The 17,457-nt window shown below is 36.4% G+C and overlaps 1 protein-coding gene across 3 annotated transcripts in view; it reads right to left on the reverse strand.

Annotated features, from left to right (window-relative positions):
- Positions 1–17,457, reverse strand: part of WWC2 (WW and C2 domain containing 2) — a 183,977-nt gene that overhangs the window by 136,213 nt on the left and 30,307 nt on the right. For 2 of the 3 annotated variants that reach the window (XM_088131912.1, XM_007435035.3), the window contains exon 1: positions 9,058–12,388. The exons of the other annotated variant lie outside the window; for it this stretch is intronic. In XM_088131912.1, coding sequence (XP_087988038.1) covers positions 9,058–9,188 — 131 coding nt within the window. In that variant the 5' untranslated portion in view covers positions 9,189–12,388. Of the gene's footprint in view, positions 1–9,057; positions 12,389–17,457 lie in introns of those variants that run through there. 3 annotated transcript variants of the gene reach the window in all.

Here is a 17,457-nt window from a genome sequence, read left to right on the forward strand (position 1 = left end):
TGTTGAAGACCAGGTTTCACACGAAAGACCCTGGAATGTCCACTACTGATAGCTTGCTTCATATGCAGTGTTAATTGATGCTGTGGTTTTGCTTCTGATTTAGTATTATTGCAAAATCATCCAAAAAAGGAAATAATTGTACGTTAACCATTTATAATGGCTAACAGATTGGCAGAACATCCAGATCTTTACATCATGCATCATTAACATTTATATCCTGCCTTTTTTATAGGAGCAAAATGATATATAGATAGAACTCTTTCCATCTTTTCCCTTACAACAATGCTATAACTGGGCAGATTAAGATTGCAACACCTATTTTTTGGGGAAAAAACAGCTGGAAATCTACCAGCTGGAACTAAGTGCAACACAGTGTTTGGGTGTATTGAAAATGTATATTATATAAGCAATCTATATAATAATTTATATTTATTTATATAATTTATATAATTATTCAACAGAAAATCTCAGACCACTTTATAAAGAACAAAAGAGGTGATGGAGGCAGACAAAACCTGATAAAATGATGCTTTGGTAACCTACAGTACGTAACTCATGTATAAAAAATAATCAGCATATAGAAATTGTTATCAACATCTGAATAATTACAAATTAGAAATTTTAACAGCCTAATTTATTGGGGCGGGGGGAGAAAGACCTTTTGGGGTGCTATTATTTAGGGAATAAAGCTTTTGCTTTTATCTAATGCAACTCATCCAATGATCAACTAATGGGACCAGATATTCAGTCTACCCAGATGCCCTGAATATATGATGACAACTTTGAGTCAAAATCATCTGGGCCAAAACAACAGGGCATAAAGGAAAAAGATAGCTGCCAAACACAGTAAGGCTGGCACCCCACTTTTATTATTTTGTACTGTTATTTTTATACTGACTTTCTGCTAAGAAACTGCTAAGTATATGTTTAACCAAACCAAACCAAACACAATTAAGATCTTCTTGGAACACTTAATAAGGATGCTGAAAAGTAGGTACAAGCCACACTGAAACAATGATCTTAACAGCTTTAATAACAGAGAAAGTGGATGCCAACTATAATGGAGAAGAAAGCTCACAAATTTCAGGAGCAACATGGGATTTTTTTCCCTGCAAGCCAACAGTTTTCTAGATATGGTTGTGGCTTCAGAAGAATATTTCTTGCAAGTCATATTTTGAAGAAATATACATCGCTATTTAAAGAAGTCCTTTCCCAATTGAGAGCATTGCAGGCAGTGTTAAATTACCTAAGAGTGCTATTACCCAGCTATGAGGCCTCTCAGTCTGAGTCCACTACTAGAGACTGAGGAGGAACTTTTCACAGACTTCTTTACTGCGACTTGAGGAAAATGTATTTTGAGATTCTAAACTCTAGATAGTGGTTTACACCTTTTGGATGAGGAATCCAAATCAGTCTAGCTTTACTATTTGGACAATTAAAGATTACTTTTGAGAATTCAAAATAGGGGAAGGGAAGGGAAGGGAAGGGAAGGGAAGGGAAGGGAAGGGAAGGGAAGGGAAGGGAAGGGAAGGGAAGGGAAGGGAAGGGAAGGGAAGAGAAGAGAAGAGAAGAGAAGAGAAGAGAAGAGAAGAGAAGAGAAGAGAAGAGAAGAGAAGAGAAGAGAAGAGAAGAGAAGAGAAGAGAAGGTCCAGCAACAGGTGTGTTGTCCTTGGGATTTGTTTTTCTTTTTCCTGTCATGTTTTATGAATGTTATGTAGCAAATTAGATAAGAATTAAATCAAGTAAGCCTTTATCAAATTAAAAGAAGACACAGATATATGCATAGGTACAAGTCTGGGACACAAAGAAGACATAACATTAACTTAATTGTAATTTTTATGCACTGTTCAACAGGTATCTGTAACACCCACATAATCAAACGTATACATCTGTTTCTGCACTGCAAAACAGGGCATTTATAGATTTAATATTGTGGCATGCATCCCCCAAGATGCATGAAAAATCCAAGTAATCATTTTGTCAGTCACTGAATTCACCAATAGCAAAATTAAATATCTATTGGGAATAACGAGATGAATATACGAATATATCTGTATATTCACAAATGATTCAAGGCAAACTTCAATAACAATAATGATTAATATACCAACACTGTAATGTGCATAACTACTGGTTTGCTAAGGATACGCAAAGAGGAATACCACAATCTCCAAAGTTACTTGAATTGCAGCTTTAAAACATATTAACTCAATTTATCATTCAGTTTGCATATTGTTTATAATGCAATAATATTACTAAATATTAAACTATTAGACTAAAAATTGATGCATATGTTCAAGACACATTATTGTAATTAACATCAATCCCTTCTCCTCCTCCCATTTCCACTGATATGCCAAGGGAAACTGGGAAAAAGAATCAGGGCCATCTCTCATTTGTCATGTCATCCAGAGAGTAAAAAGCGGAGAGTCTCTCCAGCTGTTAGGAAGGCATTCTTACTTCTTCAGAAAATGCAGAGGAAATTAAATCTCCAGAGCAAGAATGTATGTGGTATTGGTCACCACAAGGATGGGATCATTTAACCCTGGAAAGTTCAACTCAAATGGATAAAATGGTACTAATTTCTATCTAATCCACAATATACATAGTGCTGTTATCCTTATGTGGATATCTGGTCCCTGCAAATAAACTTATTCATTTGAAAGTTTAAAATACTGATTTTTGTTTTATTAATTTATATTTGTTACATATTTTTAACTGTTTTATTTTCCATTGCTGTCTTTTTTTCAACATACTTTTTTCCCTTCACACTTCCAGTCTTTCAATTATCTCCTTTTTATTTATTTCTAAAATGTATTAGTCAATTAAAGCAAACTTTGTCAAGGTGTTGTATACTGATAAAAACACATTAAACTTTATTCAGAGTTCCACCTTCCTCTTCTTTCAGCCTATTGGGCCAATTCCAATTAAGGCAATGAACTGGATAATTTTTATTCTTACTGGTTGCAATGAACTGGATAATTTTTATTATTAAAGATAACTGTATGTAATTAACTTAAAAATCAGAAATTAGCCACTCTTAGCACTTTGAATTTTCACTGATTTCAACAAGACTTAAATATGCTCACCTTCCCCTTTGAAATCAATACTGATTAGTCTTGCCCTATATTTAAAAGTATAAAAGGAGTTAGTCATTATTACACCCAAGAGGAAGTTCACTACAGCACATTTATTTTAATAACAATGCTACCTAATATTACCATAGTACATTAGCACTTAACCCTATAATTTTAACCGTGTACTTTCATTCAGCTAAAAATCTTGTGCAGGAGTAAAACTAGTACAGGTAGTCCTTGCCTAAGTACCACAATTGAGACTGGAATCTCAATTGTTGAGCGAAGTGGTTGTTAAGCGAGACTCCTGTGTCACTGCTTTGCTCAGCTGAAATCCTCCTGGCAGGCAGCTCTTTGAGAATGAAAGGACTGCCTGCCAGACAGTTTCAGTTCCGTCTGGAGCTGAAATCTTCCTGGCAGGCAGCCCTTTCACTCTCAAATGTTCCTGCAGCCCGCCGAAGGGTCTCCCCTCTCCTCCATGGATGTAGGGGAAATCCTTTGTGGGGCTACAGAAACATTTGAGCTCTGTTCCTGAACACTGCCAAGAGGTTTCCCTCCACTTGCAACCTTTCCTGCTGGCTTCCCCAGAAAGACGATTGCAAATGTGATCACATGATCATGGGGCGCTTGGCAACTGGTTGTAAATGCGAGCCATATGACAACTGGGTGGGGGGTGGGGGCAGCACAATGGCTGGAAGTGCTTTATGGGCCAGAAAGCACCTTTTCCAAGCCCATTGTAACTCTGAACCATTGTTAAATGAATGGTCGTTAAGGGAGGACTACCTGTAGTTTTGTTTGTTGTGAATTATATAAATGGCTTCCCAGAAAAAGAATATGGGATGTTTCTATGATGAAAATATATAGATAGGAAAGTCAAAAGGTAAAATAATAGGAACTACATAATTAGAAATTGTGATTGTGTTTAATAATGCATTATGTATAGAATTTAGATAAATGCTAACAAGAGAGATAGGTACAAATGGATATTGCATACTTCAAAGTTTATAACAATATTAAAGTGGTTGGGGTTCAATGTAATCAGTATGCTGCTGATACCCAATTATATCTTTTGACCCTGGGACAGCCAAGTGAGGCTGTGAAGGTTCTGACCCAGTGCCTGGAGGCTATGTGGGTTTGGATGGAGAACTATCTCCAACTCAATCCCTTCAAAGAAAAAGTTGCAGTGGATATTTGGGCCCTCAAATCTGGGAATATTCCATCTTTGACCTTGGATGAGGTGGCACTTCCCCTGTCAAGGTTGGTACACAATCTGGGGGTCTTCCTGGGTTTGCAGTTCCTGCATGACAAGCAGGTATCACCTGTGGCCAGGAAGGCCTTTGCCATCTAGTACGCCAGTTGCACCCTTTCCTAGATTGGGGGGCCCTTCAGGCAGTCATTCATGCCCTAGTCATCCTCCCCAGCTTGACTACTGCAACACATTCTACTTGGGGTTGCCCTTGAAGACCATGCAGAAGCTTCAACTGGTCCAGAAGGCAGCGGAGTGAGCAGTAATGGGCATGCCTCAGTATGCCCATATGGTACCTTTGCTTTGCAAGCTGCACTGGTTGGTTTGCTTTCAGGTGCAATTGAAAGTACTGGTTGTTACCTATAAAGCCCTACATGCATGGAGCATAGGGCACGGTTACTTGAGGGATTGCCTGTCTTCCATAACATCTGCCTGACTAATCCGATTCTGCAGGGTTAGCATGCTCCAGGTTCTTTCAATTAAACAATGCTATTTATTAGGTCTCAGGAAGCCTGCCTTCTTTGTAGCAGCATTTGCCCTCTGGAACAAGTTGTTGTTTAGAAGAGCTGTGAAGACCTGGCTCTTCACCCAGGCCTTTGGCGAGGAAGAATGACACCCCTTGCTTTATCACCCTTGCCAACTTTTATCTTTATCTCTTCTGTTTTATTTATTTGATTGCAATTTCTTTGATTGTTGTGAGCCGGCCAGAGTTATTGAGAGTCAGGGGGCATACAAGTTTTTAATAATAATAATGATAATATTACTGGGACACATGTGCTTAAAAATTAATCATAGATATATATTTCAGAAATGGTTGGTTTTATTGAGCCTACTATGGACTTAATGCCTTGCAAACACCTACATTTCCTTTATATGATGGGAAAAATATTTAACTTCCTCTCTGCTAGAAATGGCTCAGATTTATGCCAAATATTATATTCTACCTTCTCCAACAATGGCAACATCTATATTGGAACCCTTTGAAATGTAAAGTATTCCAAAACGCTATTGCTGCTCAGAAGGCATATGAAAAACAGTATAATGCATTGCTTTTAGGCAGGAGGAATGCATAAAAATGTAGGAGATGTTGAAGGTACTAGAAAAACCACATATTTGCATTTACAGGCTTATCAATATCTTTTTGTTTGCATGTAGTATTTTCTGGGGAAAAGCAGGGGTACTGCTTTATCTGTCCTTTTGTGTTTTGGTATTCTCCAGCAAATTCACAACCTGAAATACCAAAAACTCAATCTACTAAATTTCATAATTCCTTAATCAATGTCATTATGGAGGTAGAAACTTCTTGACTTGATTTTTTTCCCAGCTATACATGGCATTCATTTTCCCTCAACTAAAATTGACATTCTGAAATATAATATGGTCAGCAATGCATAGTAGCCTGAAAACCCCTCATAAAAGCAGTTCTAACAATAACAACATTTTTAAAGGAAAAAGTTGGGATGGATTGCAATCTGGGTCTTTATTATAGTGGCTGTAGACATCAATATACATTCCATTTACTTTATGTACTAGGTTCCCTGTCTAATATAACCAACTCTGAGTGGCTTACATACCCTATTCTGTACAATAATGTTTAAAATGTACATAAAAAATAAACAATAAACTCACAATTCTATGTAACAATAAATAAACTCAGTTCAAACCGACCACATTCAACTTGTTAATCTAATCCTTGGTTGCTGGAAGCATTAGGTTTTGATCCCCTTTCTAAAGCTCAGTAAGGCTCAGACCATACAGTTCTCAGGAGGAATGCTGTTTCAAAGAACAGGAGCAGCACCTGAAAAGGCCACCTTCAAGGTCACTTGAATGTCAATGTGACCTGGGTTACATTCCCTGAGTGAAGGGAACCCAAGGAAGCCTTTTTTACCTGATATTTTGGACGGGCAGAAATAATTGGAACAAAACAATTTCAAAGATATCTAGGTCCTAAGTTATTCAGGGTTTTAAAAGGGACAATAAGCACCTTGAATTCACTTGAAAGCAAACTGGTAACCAGTGCAACTCTAGCAGCGGAAGACTTTATAGGCAAATCACAATGCACACATAACAGCCCAAGCTGCTGCACTGGTATAGTTTCCAAGTGGTTTTCAAAAACAGCCCCAGACAGAATGAATTGTAATAATCCAAATGAGACTAGTTCAAATAAGACTGCATCTAAAGTACAATCCAATATACCTGTGTATAAGGGTTGAAAGTAGATTCCTTACTTCTGTGTAACCATACAAAACCAAACCTGTATACTGTATACATTTGTATACATTTTCTTGGGAGTAAGCGACATGGTAACCTTACTGAAATTTAATTTCACAGTTAACCACATAGGGTCAAAATAGGATGTTCACCTGTTAAATAGACTGCATATTATAGGAGAATGAGAATCAAACTATGTATATATTGATTTCAGATAAAAGGGCATGAATTACCCACTTTCCCTCTTTTTGTACATAATTTTGTCTGAAGTCAAGACTTATACATTAGTTATCGATTATCTCAAGTACCAAGTACAACCTCTTTCTGTTTGTTTTGTAACAGTGAGTAAAGAGATTGACAGGCATTAATAGAGTTACTCCAAACACTGTCTCCTACACTGTTTAAACAAGGACTTCACTTCATTAGCTTTTGTGAAAGAAAATACAGTCAAGCTAAGGACTGAAAATGTCTCAAGCCTTCAGAATTTAGGACATTAATGAAGACAGTAGTCATTTCAAGCCTCATATTATCACAAAATATAAATTATAGGTATTTCCTTTAATGAAAAAGCATGATTATAGAGTTGTATTTGTAGTTCTGGGTGAAAAGAAAAACCAAAAGTAGGATTAATTGTAGCCACATTTTTAGGAAAGCCAACACAACAAATCAATAGTTAGCTGACAATACAAAGTAAAAGTGAATTTTAGTCTGAATATCAAGAACTCTGAATGCATACCATATATTTTGTTTTCAGAAAAATACAATGCTTGAGTAGTCTATAAAAAGTCATAACATCAGCTAAAATCGATTCAGCATTTTCAATTATTATAAGTTAAAATACCAAGTGCATTTATAGCTGAACACCCAATCCTGTCAAGGATTACTTCTATTCTGTTTAAGAAGCATTTATAAGTTTTCAAAAACAATATAAATTGGCCTATCCACAGTTGCAAATATAATTCCATTCTTGTAACACGTTCATCAGGGAAGAAGTCCTGAGACTCTGCACAAGGCATATCAAAATTTTCAGTACACAAGCACCATGACTCTGATACTAGAAGAGATGTTGCAGCTACCCTTTCTTATTTCAGCCAGGAAATTTAAAACAAAGCCTTCATTAATCATTCAGCATGGTTTGTGCCATAAATGTATAATGCCTTTTATTAGTTAAGAGATACTGGAGTTTATTAGTTTAATAAAGACAAGCAGCACTAAAGTCTGAAAAGTGAATGAAGAACTATGTATGTTAATGGATATTATATACTAGAAGAGTATTTTAAGGAGAGAAATATCTTAGATTCCAATATCACTTGATTGCAATTAATAATTAGAAATGAGGCATTCTATTGTAAAATTACTATAGGCTTTTCCCTATATATTTAAAGAAATGTTTAAACTTCCTCCCTTATTTAATTTTAATAAATCTCTCTTCTTATAACCTGGGGAGACCAGGAGAGATAAAAGGATTCAGTTGAGGCCTACTTTTAAAAACTCAAGTGTGAGGCCTGATTAGACTTCTCTCAGTTTCATTACAAGGGCTTCACTTTTGAAAAGGATGAAATGGTACAAATCTAAGGCTCAGAACAAGGTAACATGCTTTTGACTCTAATGAGCTAGGTTTTCAGAAAAATAAAAAGTTAAAAACCTATTACAGTTCAAATCTCCAGTTCCAAAAATAAATGAGCAAACAGTTTAGCTAATTTCCCCCTTTTGTTGTGTACCTAGAGAATTTGTTAAATATATTCTACCTTTTTAATCAGGAAAATGGTTTATATTCTAATCAAACTTTTAATCCCAATATCTCTGGAATCCAGCATCTTTTTTCCTTGTAGATTTTAAAAAGAAACCTACGTTTAAAAATCCTCTAACTTGACCCAATTCTTTTAATAGCCGATGAGAGACACTGCAAGGGCTTTTGTTAAGATATTCTTTTAAAAATATCAGAGCCTTTTTAAAAATACTTTGCTTAGGAGCCTCATAAAAAGAGAACTTCAATTTCAGTTCTATAGGCAAATCACAGTCTGGTGGGAAACATTTCAACACATACGCATTAAGTAAAATCTGGGTTGGCCAACTGATCCGTGTTTGGTTCCAGCCACAAGAGACAGCGCGTTCCCCCGAGTTTTTGCCTTTCCTCACGACTCTTTCTCACTCCACAGCCTACAGAGTCACTTTCCCTCTCTGTCTCCAATACACACCCTTGCCAGACAACGCATGCCAGAAATACGCAAACTTGCACGCTACCACCCTCCCCTCCTCCCAAGATAACGCTGGTGCGGAGTGGGAACACTTCCCCTTTCCTCCTCGCAGGTTGTTGTTGTTGTTATCACTATCTTTATTATGTAACTGTGTGAGACACTCTCCCCTACACCAGGGAGGGACTAGGGAGGTGGGGAAAAAAACAAACTCAACTCCTCCTAAAGTTAGGAGAACAAATGCGCCTGATGCCAGTTTTCCCCCCTCCCCCCCCGGGTTCAGCCCCCTCCTCTTCCCGCACTGGGATCTGGAGGGGGGATCTACACCCACCTGTCTCTAGGGTCGATCCAGCTGGTCTGCTTGGTGTTGTGGTCGATGTAGAAGACTTTCCCATCGTAATCCCTCGCCTCCTCCCAGCCGTCGGGTAAGGGCAGTTGCCCATTCCCCATTTTTCTAGGCATGGTCGAAGACAGGGGATAGCTGCTCCATAGGGACAGTAAACAAGAAAGAAAGGAGGGAAGCGGGAAAAGACGCCCCCTCCTTCCCCTGGAGCTCTGGGCGGGTGGAGGGAGGCAGTCGTGCAACGGGCCAGGAAACTCTCCTGAGTTTCAGTCCACCATGTCTGGACGGGAGCCTCCGCCTTCGGCCCTTATTCCGTATTGGCAGCAGGGGGTCAGGGGGTCCAGGTTAAGACGAGGCGCTGCCTGTGTTCCAGGGGGAGGGGGGAGAACCGGCTCAGTCCCGAGCGGCGGCCGTGGCAGCAGCAGCAGCAGCAGCAGCCGCCGCTCATTAGCATGAGATTAGCATCCATCTCATCTGCATGCACATTCCTGGCGGGCGCATTCCTGAGCGTTAACCCTCTCGGCGCCACCCCCGCTGCCCGAAGGGAAGACGGAAAGAGCCCTCGTCCTACAAGAATGTGCTGCGCGGGGAGGAAGAGGCACGCGCGAGCACGCACATCCCGGGGAGGGCGGGGGGACCAGGAGTGGGATAGATTGGAAGAGACAGAAGGAGGGCAGAACTGAACAGCGCGCGTTGTTCTAGAGACTTTTTAAAAAAAGTCTCTTGAAAAAGGAAAAGAAAAAAAAAGGACTGTAGGTTGCAAAAGGGAAAAAGGTGAGACGTTCGCAACTTTTTCAAAATAAATGCATATAAAAAGATCGTAATTCTCCCATTCTAGAGTTTTTGCGAACGTTTGTTGCTGAAAACCTAATAATTCTCAGCTCCAAGGACTGTTCTTTCACATAACCCTGAAGTGATGTGATTATAGTCGTGTGAGCGCTTTCCTGTCAATTCAGCACCTAAGGAGATAGTTTCTATTTTCAGACTTCATGTTTTCTCCAGTTGCTGCCGGAATAGTTAAATACCCACAAATCATCCTGTAACCAAAACTGTGAAAACTGTTTTTCTTCACCATAATGTCTTTACTTTGTATTATGTTTTGTTTATGGACAAGGCAGTGAATAATTTATAGATGTGCTCTCAGCAAAGAAACTTATTTTCAACACAAAGCTGAGCTTTAATAGGAAGACAAAGTTAGTGTGGTCCTGTAACAAAGAGGTGGAATTCAGTACTTGAGACTAATGGACTACATAACCCAGCTTGGCATTCTCCAGATGTGTTGAGACTGCAACTTCCAGAATTTTAGCCTAGGTATTCATGCTGGGAGCTGTGGTCTCCATACATCTGCTGAGCTCTTGGTAGAAGTAGAGTAGTTGGCACTCACACCTTGGAATAAGCCATACTGAATGAACATACTGAGACATCTCACCAACTTAATATACCTAGTGTTAATTCTACTAGTTCAAGTTACAGCTCAGTCATGGATATGAATGATGGTAAACACAGAAAATAACTAGTACCCTCAGTTCTGGGAAATCCTGTCTCCAAACATTGAAGAAATCCATAGTATTTCGTTTCAAAAATAGCAATTACTTCAAGAATCAGGGGCAATCTGAGTATCAATCGGAGGAGAACACAAGCTCAAAGTTCCCACAAGCCTGTGTTCTGATTCACTACAACTGTTCTTCTATTTTCTTCTTAGAAATTTGAGAATAGCTATAAGGACATACCATGGCCTAGCTCTCTGGAATTTTCCAATCTAGTCCTTCAATTTGTTTTTTAAAAAACCCTTTAAAAGTTATCCATTTTAATTTGCAAACACCCACATTTATGCATATCCAAGAAATTAATCAAGTACTGTATGCAAAAAAAGCTAATCAGCTGTTATATTTTGTGACAATATCCACCCATCCTCCATACATATAATATAGTCTAGGCCACAATTCTTCCCGAAGTCTGTTCTCACAGATGACAAGGACTGATACAGCATATAAATGAGATTATTGCATGCCAGATTGCAACTGTTAAAATGCCTGCTGTTATCCAAAAACTCCATTTTCTATAGTAAAAGAAGAAAAAGTAAAAGTAGCTGTCTAGTTTGGAGCTACAAACCTTAGTACTCAATACTACAAAGATAGGCCCGTGGCAGCTTAAAAGTGTTAGCACTGTAGTTGTTTTAATGATAACAGTATGTCTGTGTGTTTTCTTTACATTATCCAGTGTAAATTCAAATTTCTCTCCTGCCTAGGATTATTAGATCTGGGCTGCAAAAACTCCAAATGCAGAAAACTCTAATATGCTGCTGCCATATAGAGTAGTCTGAATTTGTTCAGGTCTATATCGATGGCTCTATTCCTGCGTTTTCCATCATTTGCTTTTACCCTTTCCTTTTATTAATATACCAAAATTAACAGTTACAAAGCAAATTTAGGTATAATTAATAAATAGGAGGAAAGATGGTAAGCAAAGGATGGCAAAGATAAACAACATAATACTGATCTTTCACGTATTTATTGATAATTTATCATTATACTGTTACAGATATCCATACATGCATAAGTAACATTATGTGAAGTGAAGGCAAAGACTGGGAAGCAATGAGCTAAAGAAATTATAGGCAGGAGATAAAAGAAAAGGAGATCTAGCTAAACTCAATGTATACTGATACTGTTCACTATATTCTCCATACCTTGCATCCTTGCAAGCCATTCTTGCTTCCAGGAACACCCACAGGGGGAGGTAAAAATGTCAAGAAGGCAGTACCCCTTTTTATGTCACGATGCAAGTAGAAAAAGCATGTGGCTTCAATCATGTCATCATGGTTACCCACTTGACTTATGAATAACCTCTGAGGATGCCCCAATTGCTTCCACCATATCCATACAACTATTTTGTACATTGCCTTTGTTCTTTCAACTTCTCTCCTTCCTTCCCGATCTCCTCTGCTCCATCTAACTACAACTTCCTTCTAGACTGCTCTTCCTCTTTCTCCATGCACTATTTGTTCATATATTTTTTTCTGTGATTTGATCCTCATTCATTCTGTGTGACCATCCACTTCACATTTGAATTAAGTCCATATTTATCCATCAACCATTCTTTACCCTATCTCTTTATTTTACTACATACACTTCTTAAACTCTTGATCTCTTTATTTTACTACATACACCCCATTCCACTGTATTCACCTTTTTTGTTTCTCTTGTCATGCTCAACCTTTATTTCTATACAACAAAGTGGGCAGAATCATGCTCTTAACAAGAGACATTTTCACTTCTTTTAATATGCATTATATCTTGTCATGTAATCGTTGGCATATGCTTCTAATCATGATGATGTCAAAATGATGAAATATATGTTAAATTATTACCACACAAGCTCTACATCTTTCATACATTATGATATCACACAAAAGTATGTAAGGGACAGAGTTTGTTTTGTGACATCACAATGCACATATCATCATTCCCCCCTGCCCCTTGAAGCCTATGCACATTAGACTACATGCTATGCACTACCTTCCTATCAACATTTGGTAATTTTTCCAACTATTTTCCTATCTTTAATAAAGAAGTCTATCAAATCCATCTCTTGTTCTAATTTTTCATCACCACTTTAAACATAGAAAAATACAAGAAATAAGAAACAATGGATAACAATGGATATGCCAAACAATGATATACTGAAGTTTTGTATTTAATTGGTATGTTCCAATAACATATCAGCAACCTCCATCTTATTTCTGAAAGAATTCAGAGAATATGGTTTCCTTTATTTTCTTCAATATCATCAATCATACACAAATTGTTTCCCATAATCTTTGTAATTTATTTTATCAAAGGTAAAGTTGCTGATTTCTACTTTTTGTCTATAATAAACCACAAATTAGGTCTGTCCCAGAAACTGTCAGCTATGTTCTTTAGATGGGAGATTTTATCATTTTTTCTTCAAATAATGCAATTAAATAATTTCGCCTTTTGTTAGGAATAAGGAGATTGCTCAGAAATGAAGATTTTATGATCAGGATGGGGATTTTTTCCTCTTGTGGTCCACACTGCCTTACTGAAATTTGCTAGGATCTAGTAATGGTCATGGCCAGAGCTGAAGTGCTTGAAATGGACCTGATGGATCAACAGATGGGGCTCTACCCTTTGTTCAGTGCAAATTAGGATAGTTTAATCTATGCAGTCTTCTTCTCTGATTTAAGAAGGGTTACATGAATCTGCTTGTTAATGTATAGCAGAACAAAAAGGTATGAATAATAATACAGAGCGGTGGAAGTTAGGGGACACTGCTTAGAGAATGTCAAGAAATCTGGATATAAAATCTGGTAGTATACATATGGCTTTTCACACAAATTTTACACAACTACACACTGGTTTAATTTAACAAACCACATTTTAATTATTATCATAAGAATACTTATGGTGGAAAGGTACAGAATACTGTTTTCTGTACAAAATTCCTGTTTTCTGACTCTGGTTTCCAAGTACTGAATTTGCCCTACTATGTAAAAAGAGAGCAATTTATTATGGCAAGAAAAACGAACTTCTTCTCCAAGTAACACACATTCTAATCCAAATAGTCTTACATGCATGATCTGTGAAATAAATAATGCAGAGTTAGTGCAGATAGCCTCATTTACTTTTCTTTTCTTGCAATTAGTTCTAGGATATACAACTTCCACATTTGAGTAAGAAGATTTCTACATTAATTACTAAAACCAGGATAGGTCTGGCAATCTCACCATTAGCATCACCATTAAATGACATATCTGGATTCATAAAAGAGATTAAAGACGCAACAAACTGCTCAATGAAGGAAAAAATATATACCATGGTTAATGCATTTGCAAATAATTGGATAAATAAAAGTAATCTCAAAAAAGAAGGAGGGACCTTGAGAAAGATGACAGAATTTGACATACTCATACTAAATTAAGGTAATCTATTGGGATGTATTTCTAATTGTTATTGAAATATGATACAGAGATGGAACAAATTCAAAATTGTATGATAAAATGGATGCAAAATTTGAGAGAAGTACTCACAGTGGATCAAAGGGAAGAGTTATGGAAAAAAATCAATTAAATGTACTCCAATTTAAGGGAAAATTAGTATAAAAAGTCCTACAGATGATACATAGCTCCATCAGTGATTGCCAAGATAGGCAAATATTGGAAATGCCGTAATAAAGAAGGAACATTTTACCACATATGATGGTCATGCAAAAAAATTCAAAAGTATTGAAAATAAATATATCAAATAAAAAAAAAATCTTAAAAATAAAAGTTGAACTGAAACTTCAGATATTTTTATTAGGTATAATTCCAGAAAACATATATGAAAAATAACATAATTTACTAAGATATAGCAAGAACAAACTTGGAACCTGGACACAACATTGGAAAAGAAAAACTGATGATATCAGATTGGGAGCTCAAAATTGGAGAATATGCTGCAATGGCAAAATAGCCATAATAGAAGGTTAACCAAATTCAGGCAGGAATAGTTTCCTTATATTCAACACATTTCACAGCAAAGCAGATTTAGACATTTAGGATATAATTTCTGGGATTTAAACAGAAATCAACTACAATAATTAATGTTCAATCTAAAGCATAAATATTTAAATTGTGGCTAGTGGTTGGGGATATGAAGGGAAGGGAAAGATGTGTTAATAGAAAGTTTTTTCACTATGCTATTTAAAAATCTATATTTAGTACTTTATTGGTTCCATTTTATTCTTTTTCTTATCTTTTATATTCTATTATTTTAACAAAATTTTTCAAAAAAGAGAAAACATTAATTACTGTACTAACAAGACTGAAAAACATGGATATATTTTATATCATGTGGACTTTGATATAAAAAATAGCTCTAGATGGACATTTTTCAAAGGAACTGTTTAATCCGACACAAGTTCAAGCAACCTTTTCCCCCAAAAATTATTTATTTGTTTGTTCAAATGTATTGGCTACCCAACTCCAACAGACTTTGAGGCTGAACTCAATGCTCAGAAAGTAGTTCATTTTTAAAATGTTACTGTTACATGGTTTAACTATGGTTTATTGAATAAATCACAATTGATTCACACGTTTCACAAATTGTCTTAGCATGTTGTATGAATCCATTCTAAAAATATCATCCTGAAATGTATTCTCCTATTAAAACATAGTCTGTAGTGGGGTCCAAATGAATTAAGATTGTATTTCTCAATTACTGGGGAGAGACTAAGAAAATGGATTAATAATGCACACATGGATTAAATACATGTAAGTAGAAGACTTTGTTTGATTTTTTTAAAAAAATCCTGTAGTCATATATCAAGGTAAAACTCCTAGTAATTACATGAGATCAAATATGGAAGCTTTGCATACTACAACTTGTTTTCAGATTTATTCCATTCACATATCAGCTCAGCTAATTATTTTAGTTCAGAGCATTTGTAGCTAATCAAGCATAAATCAGAACTAAACAAGCTATAATTTCAGTCATGAACTTTTAATAAGAGTATTTATCATATTACCTGTCACCTTACTTTCAAGAGGAAGTGGAACTAAACCCATTCTTTATATCATACAGCTGCACAATATCAGAATTGGATGACTTTACTGGGTTCAGAAGCTAAGCAAGATTAGTTAGTACTTGGAAAGGAAATCTCCAGGTAATATCATGGCTTTAGGCTAGACTGAGAAATAATCTCTTTATCCAGGAAGAATGGCAAACCTCTTTCATACTGTTGGCCAGATAGCCACATGAAAATGTCCATGAAGTTGGCAAAGGTCAAATTCCTCTTGAAGGAGACTCCTTTTTAATACAGTATCAGCTTTCCAAGAAATCAGGAACTTAAGAATAGGGAAAGGGGATTAACTACTGACCTCTCCCTTCAACTGTCCCCATTTCAGTCACATAAGCTGTGCTAAGGGAGCTATCCCAAAAGCACGGTATGGAAGGGTCTTTGTATGTAAGTCCGTCCTCCCTTTTTTTTTCTCAATTCAAGGAACTCATGTTCTGAGTCAAAGCAAGTGGAAGAGCACATGGAAGAGAATGGGGATGTGGGACTTCCCATTCATCTAAGAGATCCTTAGGTATCTCTGGGCTTATGTGGCCAGGAAAAGGGGCTCTGTTAAGTATACTGGAATGTCTCACATGTAGAGGCTGCAACTATAAGAGACTGGATTAAATCCTCTGCTGTTCCGTTTTATTTCTACTGTATCATTAAGAATTCAGCATTACTATTCACTGCACAGCCAGAATAATATATGTTAAAAGTTTCTTTGCAGCAGAGGTTTAAGATACATTAGATTTTTTTTTCAGTAGGAATGGTTCTTTAATGTACTGCTTTTGAATGTTGTTTAAAATTATAGCATTTATACTGCATATAGTTTTTGCTATTTGCCATTTATGCAACAAATATAATTATTTGCAGGAAAAACTTGTCAAATACAGTTAATATTCCCACTGAATAAACCCTTAGGTAATAGATCCCAGAATAGCAGTTATATCTTGAGAGTTTATATTTTGTTATTGTTTTCATTAGGGAAAACCTTTAATAATATTTAGTGGTATTTTTTCTCTTGAAAAGCACTTTCCAGAACTGTTGCTAATTAAAACCTTTATATCTTTTAGACAGTAAGAGTGGCTTTTCAAACCTGAAACTATTATGTAACTTACTTTATTAGGGGTTCAGTTCCAAAGCTAGATAAACCTGTGATTTAATAATTGACACTCACTGACTACATTTTCCCATTTCAAGCAGTTTGCAAACATTAATTAACTAATTAATCCTTGAATGACTCCTATAATTTAGATAAGTAAGTACATCCCCACACATTTCCCTGTAATTTAGGTAAATAAATGTTGTCTCATGCATTTTATAGAGAAAACAATTAAATAGGCACAAGGAGAAAAAGAGAGACCAGGAGGACCAAGTCATTATTCTAATAAGTGGCTTATATTTTGATGATCTAATTACAGTGCATGATCTTTATCTTTTGATCTTTATAAATGGAATCTAACATTCTCTAGTGGTTTGATAGAAGTTTCTAAATCAGTAAAAATGAGCTTATGAAGTTAAAAGGTAAGTTTAGGTGTTTCCTAACAATTTTAAACTAAAAAAGGAGAACCATTATTAATAATCTTTCCTGGTCATTTTTTTCCTGTAATACTAGTGGTTTTTCAAAAAATATAGTAACACATGTTCTGGATGTATTCGTCATAAATAACAAATGTAGTAGCGCTTCTTTTCTCTGTATGTAATACAGACAGTTCTTCCAAAATGCAGAACTATTCACCAATGCAAGTTAACGCAAGTTGTCCAGTATGCACAAACCTATTGCTTTCTTAGAATTCATGGCTGAATATGTAGATCTGTAACATGACCTAT

The sequence above is a fragment of the Python bivittatus genome, unplaced genomic scaffold, assembly GCF_059951505.1.
Source record: "Python bivittatus isolate LINGU-HERP-01145 unplaced genomic scaffold, Pbiv_v1 ctg000070_np1212, whole genome shotgun sequence".
Taxonomy (NCBI): domain Eukaryota; kingdom Metazoa; phylum Chordata; class Lepidosauria; order Squamata; family Pythonidae; genus Python; species Python bivittatus.